Source organism: Charadrius vociferus, unplaced genomic scaffold (assembly GCF_000708025.1).
Source record: "Charadrius vociferus isolate BGI_N301 unplaced genomic scaffold, ASM70802v2 scaffold332, whole genome shotgun sequence".
Classification (NCBI taxonomy): Eukaryota; Metazoa; Chordata; class Aves; order Charadriiformes; family Charadriidae; genus Charadrius; species Charadrius vociferus.
The window spans coordinates 1686617-1700988 of record NW_009647418.1 but is presented as its reverse complement, the minus strand read 5'-3'; the positions used below and the strand labels follow the sequence as shown (position 1 = coordinate 1700988).

General features: G+C 56.5%; 1 protein-coding gene across 1 annotated transcript in view; it reads right to left on the bottom strand.

Annotated features, from left to right (window-relative positions):
* The window catches only part of NCOR2 (nuclear receptor corepressor 2), a 194166-nt gene that overhangs the window by 6023 nt on the left and 173771 nt on the right, over positions 1–14372 (bottom strand). Inside the window, exons 33-45 of the mRNA XM_009880331.1 lie at positions 13731–13958; positions 13362–13616; positions 12279–12428; positions 11683–11829; positions 11409–11571; positions 10421–10854; positions 7924–8067; positions 7612–7760; positions 7077–7270; positions 5176–5325; positions 4720–4865; positions 3439–3492; positions 328–555 (exon numbers count right to left, since the gene is read on the bottom strand). Coding sequence (XP_009878633.1) covers positions 328–555; positions 3439–3492; positions 4720–4865; positions 5176–5325; positions 7077–7270; positions 7612–7760; positions 7924–8067; positions 10421–10854; positions 11409–11571; positions 11683–11829; positions 12279–12428; positions 13362–13616; positions 13731–13958 — 2442 coding nt within the window. The remainder of the gene's footprint in view (positions 1–327; positions 556–3438; positions 3493–4719; positions 4866–5175; positions 5326–7076; positions 7271–7611; positions 7761–7923; positions 8068–10420; positions 10855–11408; positions 11572–11682; positions 11830–12278; positions 12429–13361; positions 13617–13730; positions 13959–14372) is intronic.

Genomic DNA, 14372 nt, shown 5'->3' with positions numbered 1-14372 from the left:
CCCCCCCCTATATCTTTCCATTGTGTAAAAAAAAAAAAAGGAAAAAAAGAAAGGGAGATATTAAAAACCAACAAACGGGGAAAGGAGCACAGTCAGTGGTTTAGAGAAAGCAACAGCACCTTCCGAGACTATTAAATGAACATCAAACAAGACCAGGATTAATCAGCGGATTCACAAAGCTCAAAGCTGGGGGAGGGAGGGGAGAAAAGAAAACCAAAATGAACAAAAAACGGGGGGGAGGGAGGAATAAATCCACCCACAAAAGGGGAAATATAAAGGCTGAGAATTAATAACACAGAGAGAGCGAAGGTGGAGAGGGCTGCAGACCTGGCAAGGAGCGCACGTCCTCGTTTCGTCCATCAGCAGGAGTTATGGGCATAGCAGCGGGGAGGCTTGCACTGGCATTCAGAGAGTTAAAAGCATTGGCACTGAGAGGTGAGCGCTCTTCCCACTGCTCGTCATATTTACCCATTAGGGCTTTCCTAATTATTGCCTCCAACCCCATGTTGGTACTGGAATTCTCTTGGACCGACTGGCTCCTACAACTGATTAGCCCTGGGAGATACGGGAGGGGGAGGAGAGAGGGGACGGGAGATGGGGGGGAGCCAAATGAGAAGAAAGATGGGGGGGACGGGGAAAGGGGAGAAAGGAGACAAGGGAGAAGGGAAGAAACAAACAGTCAGCACATTCTCGCAAAGCAACAAACTTTTGTCATCTTGTTCTTTAAAGCGCTGCAATGCACCACCCATCCTCCTCCTCCTCCTCCTCCCCGCTCCATCCCGCCCCAGGGCTTGGCAGGGGCTGGCGGTGGGACGGGATGGGACTTACTCTGGGGTTTGGGTTTCTGGAGTGCTGCAGGCAGGCAGGGTTCCCTGGGGGCAGGGGCTTGGAGGATGGGGATGGGGGGTAAGAGGTTGTCGCTGAGTCCCGGGAAGCGACTGGAAGAAGGGAGAGCTGTGCTCCCAACCCAGCCAGGCTCAGCGCAGGGGCAGGAGGAATCAACCTGGATGTGGGGTCCATACGGATGCACACACAGCTCAAAAGTCCTGGTGTGCCAGGAATTTGGAGGCCGGGGAGTCTCCCGTGGAGAAGAAGTCAGGGAAGGAAGAGGGGTCACCCCACAAAAACACTCGGTCGGAAAGAGGTGCCCGATTTGGCCCTGGCATGAGAAGTGGCAAATGCAGGACGAGGGCGCGCAGCCTGCGGAGCTGCCTGCCGGGGGTCGGGCTACGCTGGGGAGCGGGGAGAGAGTCCTTTTGTCCCTCCTCGTGCTCTTTGCAAGCCCCCTGCCCATCGCCCCAGCCCACTCCCTTCCTCCCCGCCGGGGCCGGGTGCCCCCTGCGGCCCAGGGCCCCCTCCCGGGCTGAGCCGCGGCTACGGGACAGGATGCAGAGGCGAAGTGGTGTGTCCGCGTGGGTGTGAGTCTCAAGCCATGCAGTTATGGTGCAGCACCGCACAGGGACCAGAGGGCACTAGGCTCAGCCACGCCACCGTCATTCCCGATGTGGCGGTTACAAGGAACAAGCAAGGGCAAAATACAGACACAAAAACAGCAGGCCGGCGAGGGAAGCCCCACTGGCAGCACCGCCACTCCCCCCCTCCCCCAGCTCGCCCCATCCCAGGGGTGTTCCCGCTGGGATCTCTGTCCTTCTGCTGGGACGGATCCCAGGTTCGCTTGTCTTCCTGCAAAGGGGCAGGGTCTCTCCTGGTCCCCTCTGGCCACACAGACACCGCTCCTCAGCTCCCTACGCTCTGCCTTTATTCCTCCCTCCGGCACAGCAGGAGCGGCTGTAACCAGGGGATGGCTCTCAGGAGGTTGGGCCTCACCTCCCCCAAATCTTGTCTGCCGCAGACCCTCAGGGTCCTGGCTGGCTGTACCCTCTCGTCCCAGCTGCCGAGGTGAGACGGCTCCTTCTCCCAAACACATTGGCACCGGTGAGTGGTCTCACACCCCCGAGGGCTGTGCCGGCCCCTCCGACCCCACCAAGCCCTGGCCCACAGCACCTCCTTCCCTCCGCTGTGGGAAAGCCGCCGTTCCTCCTACTTACAACCACCAGCCTGAAGGCCTCCCTGCCGTAGGACAACACTAATACTTAAGCAATTAAGTTAGTGAATAATACTCCTCAATGGGGATTCGTTTCATTCAGTTGTGAGCCCACCTGGATATTGCTGCAACAACTCAACGGCCTTCACGCCGCTTCTCTCCCTCAGGTGGTTGTCTTTGTCCTGTGCTGGGGAAGCCCACGCGGGCCACCCGACCCCGAGGGGCTGCTTTCCACCCCTCTTTGCCCAAATCCCTTCCTTAATCTCTTTCCTCTCCTCCTTTCCCAGCTGGGCTGAGGGCCACGGGCCTAACAGAGCTGGGGAGGGTGCAGTGCCCCTGGGGAAGCTCCTAAACTGCTCCTGTGTGGTGATCCTCAGGCTCAGCACGGCAAATACATCTCCACGGGTGTCTGGGGAACCATCCTGAGCCCTTGCCAGCACCCTTCCTCCCTGAGAGCAGTGGCCTCTTTGGGGGCTGGGGCACAGTTAGCCAGCGAAGCGCCGGTCAGGCAGGCCGGCAGGTTAATGCTGGGTAGGGCCGGGGACTCATTGAAGCCCACCTATGGCTGCCTGCAGCACCACTCAGATACCACCACCAAAACTGCTCCTTCAGAACTGAGTGACCAGCCTGAAACCCTCCGCCTGCTGGAAGCTCTCCTCTCTGCACAGCAGCAGAGGTCCAAGCGGTCCTGCCCACAAAGCCCGTCTACGTGGCACCAGCTGCACCACCGTGGCCGGACCCGGCCACCAGCTTTATGTTTGCCCCCATCTCCTGAGAAACCGGAGTCACCTCATGCTTTAAGCACCTGAAGGACTGAGCACGCTGCTGGCACCCCTGCGCCCGAGCACCCCTCCATCTCCCACATAACACCTCCGTTTGGTCCTCAGCCATCGCCAGATTGCCCAACACTCACAGTTCAAGGCTACGGGGCACTGCTTTCACCCCAGTTTGCTTTTGCAACTGGCTCCTGCAGCCTGCCCAGTCTGCGGTGGCACGGAGTCTGCTTCCCACCCTCACGTTCCCTTTCGCTGCTGCCCTCCTACCCATCCAAGGGTGACCACCAGGTCCCACCAAGAGCTGGGTGCTCTCTCCCAAGCCTGAGGTCCACCTTGCTATAGTTTAATCCTCTGCTGGCACCAGATGGCCAACCCTTGCTTGACTTCTAACCTCTGCTCAAACTCTGCCAGGCTTTCCGAGGAATTACACTGCTCTGTCTCCAACTCAGCAGCAGGGAGTTACAGTGCGTCCCGAGGCTTCAGCCTCCCAGCAACTGTTACGCTTGGTTTTACGGCAAAAGGAAAAAAGGAGATGCTTAAATCTACCGAGTCTCCTGCTCTCCGTAGCTGTGAGCCCTGTAGGGGATGAGGTACGGTACAGGTATAGGGGAGAGTTACCTGCTCCGGTAATCGCCGGCATATTGAAAATCTCTGTTCCGGGCTGCCCAACATCTGGAGAAAAACAAAGAAGCTCTTCAGTACGGACAGCAGCGTGTGCAGGCTGACGGTAGGGAGGAACCTGCTGTGCCAGCCACGACAAGATGCCGGTGTCCCTGTCACGGCACCCAGGGTGACAGCAGCCCACCCCACCTGCAGGTACTGGCTGGGACTGGGGATAATTGCTATTGGGAGATCCACAACGGGCACACCTCGCCAGCTGGGAAAGGGCAGGAAAGCAGTGCCTGGAGAACCAGGGCGATGTCTTCGTGCTCAGTGCTGACCTCCCTCCCTCCAGCCCTGCGGGTTACAAACTCTGTGAAGTCAAAGGCTCTCTCCTGCCTATGGGATTTCCAAAGGCTCAAATCCCCACATCCAGGGAGCAGGTCTGGGCCATGGGGAGGGCGAGGAGGAGGAGAAGAAATGTTAAATCAATATTTTCCCTCTTAGCTGAGCTGTTTGACTTGGATATCGCTTTCCTTAGAATAACAGAAATTCTCATCAAATAAGAGGAGTTTCCTATTTCTATATATTTTCCCTTGATAAGGGAAAGTGTGGAAGGTCACGGGGTTCAGCCACATGTCCCCAAAGGGGCATAACAATACTGTTGGCTCATGGTAACATCATCCAGGAGACGAGACAGCTCGGTCCCTCTTATCCGATGCAGCTGTTGTAAGATGGATTCAAATTGAATTAGTATTGACTGTATAATGCTGGGCTAAATTAAATTATGATCCTATCTACTCTATTAGCGGTTAATGAATGAACGGGCTGAATTTCTAATATAAGCCAGCCTGGTTAGTTTTACAGAGCTATACCAATATTGATGTAGGGCTTAAAGTAATGTCGGGGGGAGATGCATCTCAAGGAGGAAGGATTCAGCTTGGCTAGCCATTCATTAAAATATCAATTGCTCTTAAGTCTCCTCCATGCTCAGCTCATTATTTCCTTCCTATTGAGGTTATCTGGCGCGGGTGGGATTGACAGCCCCAGAGCAAGGAGACGTGGGGCTGGGAAGCCTCCCATCGCCTCCCCAGGTGCACACAGCCACTGCTGCCACCAGCACAGCTCATCCCAGGAAGCACTTGGACCTCGGACTTCCCAACAAACCATGGCACAATGCAGAAAGAGTCTGGCTGGGCGCTCCCACAGCAGCCCCCATTCCCGAATCTCCTTTGCTTCATGTGTTCTCAAGAGTTTCCCCCTGCCTGGTGCCCCGCAATCCCCTCCCCACGTCCTTACTGTACTCCGTCTCATTTTTGTTGGTCGTGCTGAGCTTCTTGATGATCTCCTGTTTCTTGGACTTCACCATGGCAGAGTTGCTCTCAGTCAGCTTGCTGAAGAAAGCTGGAGGCTGAGTGTTGTTTCCAGGGGACTTGGACCCCATCCTGCAAAGCAGAAGGCCATCAGAAATCTCTGCCACATCCAGTTCACACAGTCCTTCCTAGAGAGACTCTTCCCTTAGTGTAACTTCTCAGAATCAGTCCTGGGGGCTCCTGAGATATTTGGGATCTCCAACCTTTCTCCCTACCCCTACTGTAAATGTACCGCATGGTGTTGAAAAGCCCCTACAAAGGGACGGCAACCTGGGATGCGACACTGCTTTTGGCTGCACGAAAAGCAGCCTGGTCCAGGGTGAGCATGGGGGCGGGGGGAACATCCCCACACTGTCTCCACCATATCTTCCCTCGGCATTACCTCTGGTCTATCTGCTCGCCCTCGCGGTACAGGATCGGGTATGTGGCGCTCTTGGCGTGCTCCGATTCTCCCACGCCGTCTGGTGGAGACACTGGCTCGATACAGTTGTCCGACCCGCTCCCAGCCGAGGCTTTGCTCTGCTCCGGCGACCTGCGGAGAGCAACGGGGAGATGCAATCCGTTTATTGCAACATCCTCTGTCTCTACACAGGAGCCTGGGGTCAGGGGGGAGAAGGACTAAAATAGCTATCCCTACAGCAGGGAAAAAAGCCACCCCTTCCACACCCCCCTGGGCTTCGGTGCCTTTTAACGCAAGCCGGAGGAAGAGCGCAGCTTGGGCATTTTTCTGCACCGCAGGCGTGCAGAGCAGGACTGAGCCCAGACGTGGCCCAGATTTCCAGGCAGCAGGCCAGCCGGCAGCCACCCCAAATACAGATGCCCAGCAGGGACGGCGGCGGGACCAGTCCTGGGACTTGCTGGCTCAGCCCAAGTGTCCCTGGCTGGCAGGGACACAACCCCTGCAGAGGCCTGGGACGTTAACCCTTTGGGGACACGGCTTCTGATTCTCCCATCGTATTTGTGAACACAGGGGTAGGCAGCACCCGCCACCTCCTGTCCACCTCCTCTGGGGGCAAAGAGGGGCTCGCTGCCTGCGGGCGATGGGATGCCGGGGCAGCCCGGAGAGGAGCGACGCAGCCCCTCGATGCCTGTCTGTGGCCAGCACCTGGGAGACAGCCAGGTTTCAGTCTGCGAGGAATTCCTCACGGCGAGTTCTGGGAATTTACGTCTTTGTTCTTTCTGTGGTTTCTTCCCCCCTGGCCCTGACTTTTTTTCATTACTGGGTGGCCAGGGCTGGGCTCTTTCCCCTCATGTTACAAAGCCAACTCTAGGACCAGGCAGAGCTGGGAAGAATAATCACATTTACTGTCAAGGAACCACCAGTTTGGAGACACCACTCTTTACTGGATGCATACGGGTCTCTGTTGGTGTTTGGGGGGCAGGACAGACCCCACTCTTACACTTCTCATTTTTTAATTCCATACAAGAGCAATCAGACCTTCCTCGTGCTGGTATCAGCACAGGAACTTGAAAGTGACTTTAAAAGAAATACAGGTGGTGCCTGAAATGGATGGCTGCAGTTGACAGGGCGCATGTGTGTAACAAGCTTCTGATTCACTGAGCATGATGAAGATAAAATTAACTTTGAACCAATGGAAAACACATTGCTTTGGGTCCTTTGGAACCATCTGTGCTCCGAAAGGTCATTGCACTATGACCTGCAAGGGACTGAGGACAGTGACAGGACAAGAAGCAACGGGCACAAAGCAAAACACATGACATTCCATCCCATCGCAAGAAAACACTGTTTTACTATGAGGGTGCTCAAACACTGGTACAGGTTGCCCAGAGAAGTGTTAAAGTCTCCATCAGTGGAGACACTGAAAACCCAGCTGGCCATGGCCCTCGACAACCTGCTCCAGCTGACCTGCTGAGCAGGGCATTGGACTGGATGATCTGGAGAGGTCACTTCCCACCTAACTGATTCTGTGACACCAGCCAGATGGAGAAGGGGATCATGAAAGGGGTCTGAAGAGCATCTCTAGAACAACAGGAACGGCAAGAGAGGCACCACCACAGGGGAAAAATGCCCAGATCAGAAAGCAATTTTGTACTCTGGGCCATGTAAGCAAGTGATCCATCTGAGGCCCGAGCTGGGGAGCATAAATTCAGTGATGCCAAATGCCAACCTGCTCTACGCACTGCTTGACAGAGGTGCCAGGTAGCCAAGGGCACCGCCTGGCTCCTCACCCTGGGTAGCCCTGGGCTGTCTCAGCTCAGACTGGCACAGTGGGTGGGCAGAAACCCATCTGCGCCAGCTTTGGTTGGACTCTCTGATCTCACCTTTTGCCGCCTTCATTCTGTGGGGAGATCCTGGAGGCCACTGCGTGCTCCTGCTGCTGCAGATACGCCTCGCTGGGGGTGCGGCGCAGGTCCAGCACGGGGCATGTGGCCCCAGGGAAGGAGTACACCGGGGTCTGGATGTGGGAGTTGAGCTGCTGCGGGTGATGACGCGTGTAGTCCTGCGTGATGACCTCCTAGAAGAAGAAACCCCCAAGTCAAAAGAAACAGAGTTGGTTTCTGCCTCTTGCTTTGCTGGGCTCAACCAAGATAGGGAAAGCAGGAGGGAATTAGGCTGGTTTGTCCCTGCGGGGATGTAACTTCTGCCTCCTGCCTGCAGCAGCTCTCAGGATGGGCTTGTTGGGGGTGCAAACACCGGGGCTGAACACGCCTGATGCACCCTGCTCCCTCCAGCCCCCAACCAGAGGTGCTGAGGTCTCTAGCATCACTCTCAGCTCTTCCTCACCAGACATATTTCATATCAGCTCTTCCCTCCTCCCCGGAGCCCCAGCAGAAAGGCAAGAACAAGGTTAATTACACTGATGTGCTGGGCCAGCGTGACCACCCGCTGGTTCATGCCCTTGACACTCTGGCTGGACTGCAGGGGCTGGCACTGGGGCTGGGGGCCGTCGGGCTGCCGGAGGTGCTGCAGGTGGGCTGCTTCGGGAGCCGAGGCCTTCAGCGACCCTGGGGGAGGCACAAAAAAGACAGCAGGCATGACGTGACGTCTGTGTCTCCTTCGTCGAACGCTATCCTGGCATGGCACTGGGGCACGGCGAGCGAGAGCTGGCTGATGAAGCCACCCCCGTGCCAGCTCGGGCTCTCCTGCGCTGGCTGGCGCTGCCCTCACCTTGCTGTTTCTGCCTCAGGTCATGCTCCCCATGCCCCTTCTCTGCATCCTGCAGCAGCTTGGCCCCTTTCTCATGGGACAGGCTGGGTGAGCTCACCGGACTCACTGCTTCCATCCGCTCAGGGCTGTAGCCTCCGTGAAAGCCTGGGGAAATAGGAGACGGGAGTTAAAACCAGGAGCTCGCTTGGTGTTTCCCTTAGTGCTGAGGCAACCATCGCTTGTGGTAGAGTCACACGTTCAGCAAAGGGGGGGAAAAAGAGATGAGAGAAGACCTGGCAGGTCACATTGCAGGGACCCCTGGAGCCACCTCCGATGTCCAGTTGTGGTGATGGCTGCAGTAAAGAGGTGATGTCTCATTCCTGCAGAGCTGGACACTCAGCAGCTCATGGTGACGGCAGGAGAGTCAGGAACCAAATTCAACCCCTGCGGGTTCACAGTTTGTTCCCCCCACGTTTCCCCAACCTACTGAAACACAGGAAAATAAAAAACCTGCTCCACCAGGAGGGAAAGCAACACTCTGAGGGAGTGGTGGTGGCTGCACGGGAGGTCTCAAGTGTTTCACAAAGAAAAGCCCCAACGCCCAGCATGGCCAACAGCAGAGACTCGAAAATTGGGTGCAAGGCCCTGCAGACTCCGGGTCCTGCTCCAGAGACAGCAGACTCGCACACCGCAAGGGCAAAATGCTTCGTGACCTTTCTCTGCCTTTTAAGCCCTTTGCATAGACTCAAACTGCATCAAAGCAGGCAGGGCTGGAATGAGGGACCACCACCATCCTTCAACAGAGAAGGGAAACTGAGGCACGGATGGGTTATGCTTCCACAGACTGGGGACAGAGGAGTCCTGGAAGGGCACACGCGGTCTCTCGCCAGCTAAGCACGTTTGGCAATGAGCATGACTTTTGCCTCCACAGACCTTTACCCTCCTAATGCCCCATTCCTAGAAACCACCCACTGCAGGCAAATCTGGCAGGCGACCCACAGCACTGCCGGAGGGTCCCCGCTGCCCAGGCACGGACACACTGACCTTGCACGTACCCGGGGAACGGGTAGGGGAGGACCCCCATGGAGAACCTCCCTGCACCAGGGATGGGGATGCAGCATCCCCTATCACCCCATGCATGTCAGTACCGAAGGGACCATGCTTTGGATCCACCCAAGATGAAGGGTTCTGCTCTGGAAAGATCCCTAACCAACAGCTGAGTCCTGGGGAACATCAGCTCCTTTCTGGAAGGTCATGGCCACAGAAAAGCTGCACCTCTCCTCTGCAGCGTGACAACGCTCAGCTGGAGGAAGCACTGGTGCCAGAGAAAAATGTGGAGGACGAGCTGAGCCAGGCAGCACACCCCATCCAGAGGAACATCCTTGGCCCTGGAGCACACTGCTGGAAGGGGCTGGGACCAGACATGACCAAGGGGTGGGATGGGTGGGTTGGGATGTGCTGGCAAGAGCAGCTGTCTTCCCCTGGCCATGCTGCTGTGTCCTTTCCACCTTTGGGTTACACGAACTGGAGCCGGGCAGCAACCCCCATCGCTGATGGCCAACGCAGATGCTTCAACTTGAAGAAGGGGTCCCACCAAATTCCCATGGGCTGCCTCCTGCTTCTGTATGCCAGTGGGAGCCTGGATGAATGCTCTGGGTGAAGACTGGTCCTAGCAAGAATGACTTAAGACCTTGAATCCAGCCACCTCTGTGCACATCCTTCTGGAGAAACCTATCCTAGCACTTTTGTGTCCTACACAAGATTGCTGTTAGATGGTTCCTGTGGTCTGCACTGGAAATGGCTGCCGAGCACGGCCGGGCTGAGCAATCCCTGGCCAGCCCGGCCCGCGTTGCCCTCTTGTGCAGCATCCAGCATCAGGACCCTGAGAAGGGTCACCGCAAGCGAGGAGACCCCTGCTGAGCTGCATCAGTAGCCCGCAAAGCCCTCTGAGATCCTGCATGCTCAACAGCACAACCGTGAGCAGGGATGTGTGTGTCTGATGGCCAGCAGCCCTGTCCCGCTCACACTCCCGGTTCTCCGCTTCGCTCACTTGATTTATTACCCACAACTGTTTCTTACAGGCTGCTTGGGAATTTCTAACGATGGGGAAATCAGAATTAGCAAATTGCTATTGTGTGTAAAAAGCAATACCAGGAACTGGACGACGTTTGCAAAACAGGACTTGGCAATGGGAAAAACTAAAAGAGGGCGGGAGAAGGGAAGATCCTTAAAACACACACGAATAAAAAAGTCTGCAATAACGCAACAACCGGGAAGCAGAGGAAAAGCACACTTGGGGAGCTGACAAAGCTAATAGCCAAAACGTGCAACTAAAAATAGGAAATAATGAAATAAAATGGGTTTCGGGCCACAGCTCTCTCACCTCTCCACTCCAATTTCTTACCATCGCTAGTGGAGTCGTTACTTAGCGAGGCTCTTTCTCGCTGCCCCTTATCGCAAGACATTTGGCGCATGATAATCACATCTATGAAGTTGGCCGCTGTTGTGGTGGTCTTACCGAGTGCTCGGAGCTCCTGTTCCTGCATTGAAAAGGGTTTACTTTGACTCTTTTCTCTACTGTGCTGCTCGGGGCCTGAGGCTGCGTGCTGCTGGTCCAGAGGGTGATGGTGCTGTTGGCTTTTCCCCTGTCCTCTGCTATAGTGATGAGAAGAACCAGGTCCGGAGGCGGGTAAAGGTCTCGACTCCATGGCTTTAATGGGTGAAGGCGACTGTTCGATGCTGGCCCCACTGGGCAGCTTTGAGGTGAAGATGTTGTTGTCAGTCTGGGGTCGTTCTGCCTTGGCTTCCCGCGCCCTCGAGGCCTCTTTCTGCAGGACGGCCGGGTCCATCAGGGGCGCGTAGCCGTCTGCCGCGCTGATGGAGGAGCGCAGGGTGGAGGCCGAGGGGAAGGCGGCGGAGCGGATCGGTGATGTGGTAGTGGTGGAGGAGGATCTGAAAGGCAAACGAAGACAAGGAGAAGATGAGAGAAGCATGTGGAGAAAGGGGAGCGCTGTTACCAGAGCCCCAGTGTTCAGCCCTGCCTGGCCGAGGTCTTCCCAGAGCTCCTGAGTGTGGGAATGTGCTAGGGCAGGTGAGGAGGGCTTGGATGGAGCCTCCACCACAGTAACTGGCCACAGGGCATTGCCTGTGGCCTGAATGCGTTGACTGGAGAGAATAAAATCCACAAACAGGTCCCAGAGACCTTCATAAGTCCACCACCAGGCAACTTTCAGCAAGAGCTGTATTTGGGCACAGGGATGCTCCTGCTTTCTTTCCTGGTAGCAATAAAAGCCACCGGGAAAAGCGAAGGAACTGGGCACCAAAATCTGCCTCTCCCCATCACAACTTCCCTGTAAGCCCCAATCTTGCTCCCGCTGAGACTGAAGGCCAAAACAACCCTCGCTCCATCTCAGAGATGCCCCATGAGATGCTCATTAATTAAGTACCACAGGCCCCCTGGTGCAGGGGTCCGGACAAGCGACACGCACCGTGTTGGTGGGACGTACCGCAGGACGGAAGGGGTGGGAGTCTCCGAAGAGATGATCTTCATGCTTGTGTTGTGGAGCACACTGGGGCGCTGCTGGATGGTCTCGTGTGTGCGGGGCGAGACGGGAGAGTGCTGGTGGCTGTGAGAGTGCGAGGACGAACGGCTGCTGGACTGCTCTGTACCTGGGGGAAAATTCAAAGAAGGGCTTCTTTAGCTCTTCATTTTATAGTCCCAAACTTACCTCCATCCAGCATGGGCCCCCAGATGTGATGACAGTCTCCTCCCCAGCCTACCTGGTCTCCAGATGGGTGCATGCTCCACCGTGGTGGATGCTAGGATGGATTTTTCACGCTCCCTCTCCCGTTCTCGCTCCCGCTCCCGTTCCCGTTCCCGCTCGGACACTGACGATCCTGACTGCTTGGTCATGTGTGTGGGGCCTCCTGAAAGCCAACCGAAAGGCAGTGAAAGGGCTGCAGACAGAGCAATTTTCGCCGGGGAACACTGCCTGCTCTTCACATTGCTGTGTCTGCAGAGCAGATAAGGAATGGCCCCATCCAAGGTCACCTGGAGCAGGACAGACGGGGCAACCAGTGTGACAAAACCCAGGCAAATAAAGCAATAACTGTCCTGGAACCATCTCCAGGGCACTGCTTTCCTTCCACAAAGCTGTTTGCCAGCTGCTGCTTTGGGAAGAAGGGGCAAAAGCAAGGGAGCCCCCAACAAGCAGGATCAGAGGAGGTGGTTTGAGGGAGCCACTGGGCTGGTCCCTGAATGAGAATGAATTTGGGCTCCCCCCATCTGCCCTAGCATGCTGAGCTCACAGCCCCGAATTGGTTAAGGGCATCCTGCCCAACTGCTTTCCCACGGGAAAAGCATCCTGCAGTGCTGCCTGGGGAGAGCGGGGAGCTGCTGTGCCGGCTGCCGAAGGTCTGGGGGGGGCCGGGGATGTAGGTGATGCGGTCCATGGTGGTGGCAGAGGTGCCAGGGGTAGGGGGCACGAGGACGGGCAGGTGTGGCACTTGGGACAGGTCGATGATGCCTGGAGAGAGAAGTGAGAGCACTGTCAGGATGGTGCTGAGCTGCTGCGGCATGGCCGTGCTGGAGCAGGGAGCGATGCTGGGGAGGGTTGACCTGTCCCACTGCTCTGGCACAGCGCAAGAGGTGCCAGCGCACACACGGCCCCCGGGTGCTGGCTGTCAGGGGAGGGGACCCTTCTAGCATCAGCTAGAGACCAACGCTGCTCTGCCTGCGGAGGGGCGGCAGCACCATACCCCGTGCACTCCCCAGCACGCTCTGCTTTTTGTAGAACCCCAGAATCTCCTAGATTGGAAAAGACCTGTAAGATCATCTAGTGCAACCATTAACCTGACACTGACAAGCCCACCACTAAACCATGTCCCTGAGCACTGCATCTACATGACCCTTAAATACCTCCAGGGATGGGGACTCCACCACTGCCCTGGGTAACGCATTCCAATGCCTCATGACCCTTTCAGTAAAGAAATTCTTCCTAATATCCAATCTAAACTTCCCTTGGTGCAGCCTGAAGCCATTTCGTCTTGTTCTATCACCTGTTACTTGACAGAACAGGTCAACTCCCACCTCTCTGCAACCTCCTTTCAGATAGTTGTAGAGAGCGATAAGGTCTCCCCTGAGCCTCCTTTTCTCCAGGAAAGCCAGAAATCCTTCTGGGAGTGTATTTTAATCTCCAAAGGCCAGCAGGGTGAGGCTGGGAAGTGCTCCCATGACCCAAACCCAGAGATGCATATAAGGAGCTAAACTGAAGTCACTAAAGTAACTAAAGATGGCAAAAAGAACATCGAAGTCCCCCCCACTGTCATCCACACTGATCGGCCAAGTTCCTACACCGCTGGGTGATGAGCCCTTGGCCCCAGCGCTTGGAGTTGGCACTGCTGGCCTGACCCAGTCTCCTCCTTCCCAAATGCCCCCAAACCCCCAGATGGTGCCATGCTGAGAGGACCTGCTGCATAGTTGAGGGCGAGGGAGGGCTCCCGGGGCGACAAGCCACGCAGCATGTCCGCCCGCTGTGCCATGGCCGTGGCTGCGGCGTTGTGGTGCATCTGCTGGGACGTGATGTAGTCATTGATGATGGTCTGTCGGTTCTCCATGGCGGCCGTGTCCGGGTAGCCCCGGATGAGGTACGGGGGGTAGAGGTGGGGGTACGTGGGGCTCGGAGCCAGATGCCGTGGCAGGTAGTAAGCAGCAGCTGGGAGAGAAAAGGATGCACACATGAAGTGCCTTTCCCCAGAGAGCTCAGGCTTTCAGAGCATCACAAGGAAAAAACCAATCCCAAACAAGACTGTGTTGTCACTGAAGGTACCTGCTTCCAGTTGGATTCCCCTCGGGATGGCAGCAGGGTCAAAAGCCAGCGGGATGTGTCCTCGGTACAGGTCGACTCCGCTCACACCACGGAGCAGGTGCTCGTATGGGGAGATGGGGTGGTGGTGGTCGGCCACAGGGGCATGCGGAGACTTGGAATTGGTGAGCTCTCTCGATGTGGGGGTGATCTTTCTGTCCTGGGACACCGGCTTCCCAGCAGTGATGCTCCCTGCAGTGAGCAGAAGGAAATGAGTCAGAGACTGAGTGCCGTGGCCAAGCCGTGTCCTCAAGGGGTGCCTGTGGCCAAGCGTGTCCCCTGGGGACACTTGCAGCTACCCTGAACTCAAGGGACCTTTCCCTCCTCCCTGCACTGCCATGCCACGTTACGCCACCAAGGCCAAGGTGGGCCAAGTTCCAGTTACACGCGGGAGGAGAAGCCTGTCCCCAACCATCCCTCCACCCCAGCACATCCCTGTCAGGCCATCTGTGAGTTCATCCTGGCCCACATAAGCAGCCCCAGCACGAGGAGGTCACCGCTGCCGGGCAGAGCCGGGGATCCTGAAACTCCCAGCAATGGTGACGAAACACAGTTCAGAGCGTTCAAACACCCACCACCCTCTGGAGCCATAACCTCTTTCCCAGC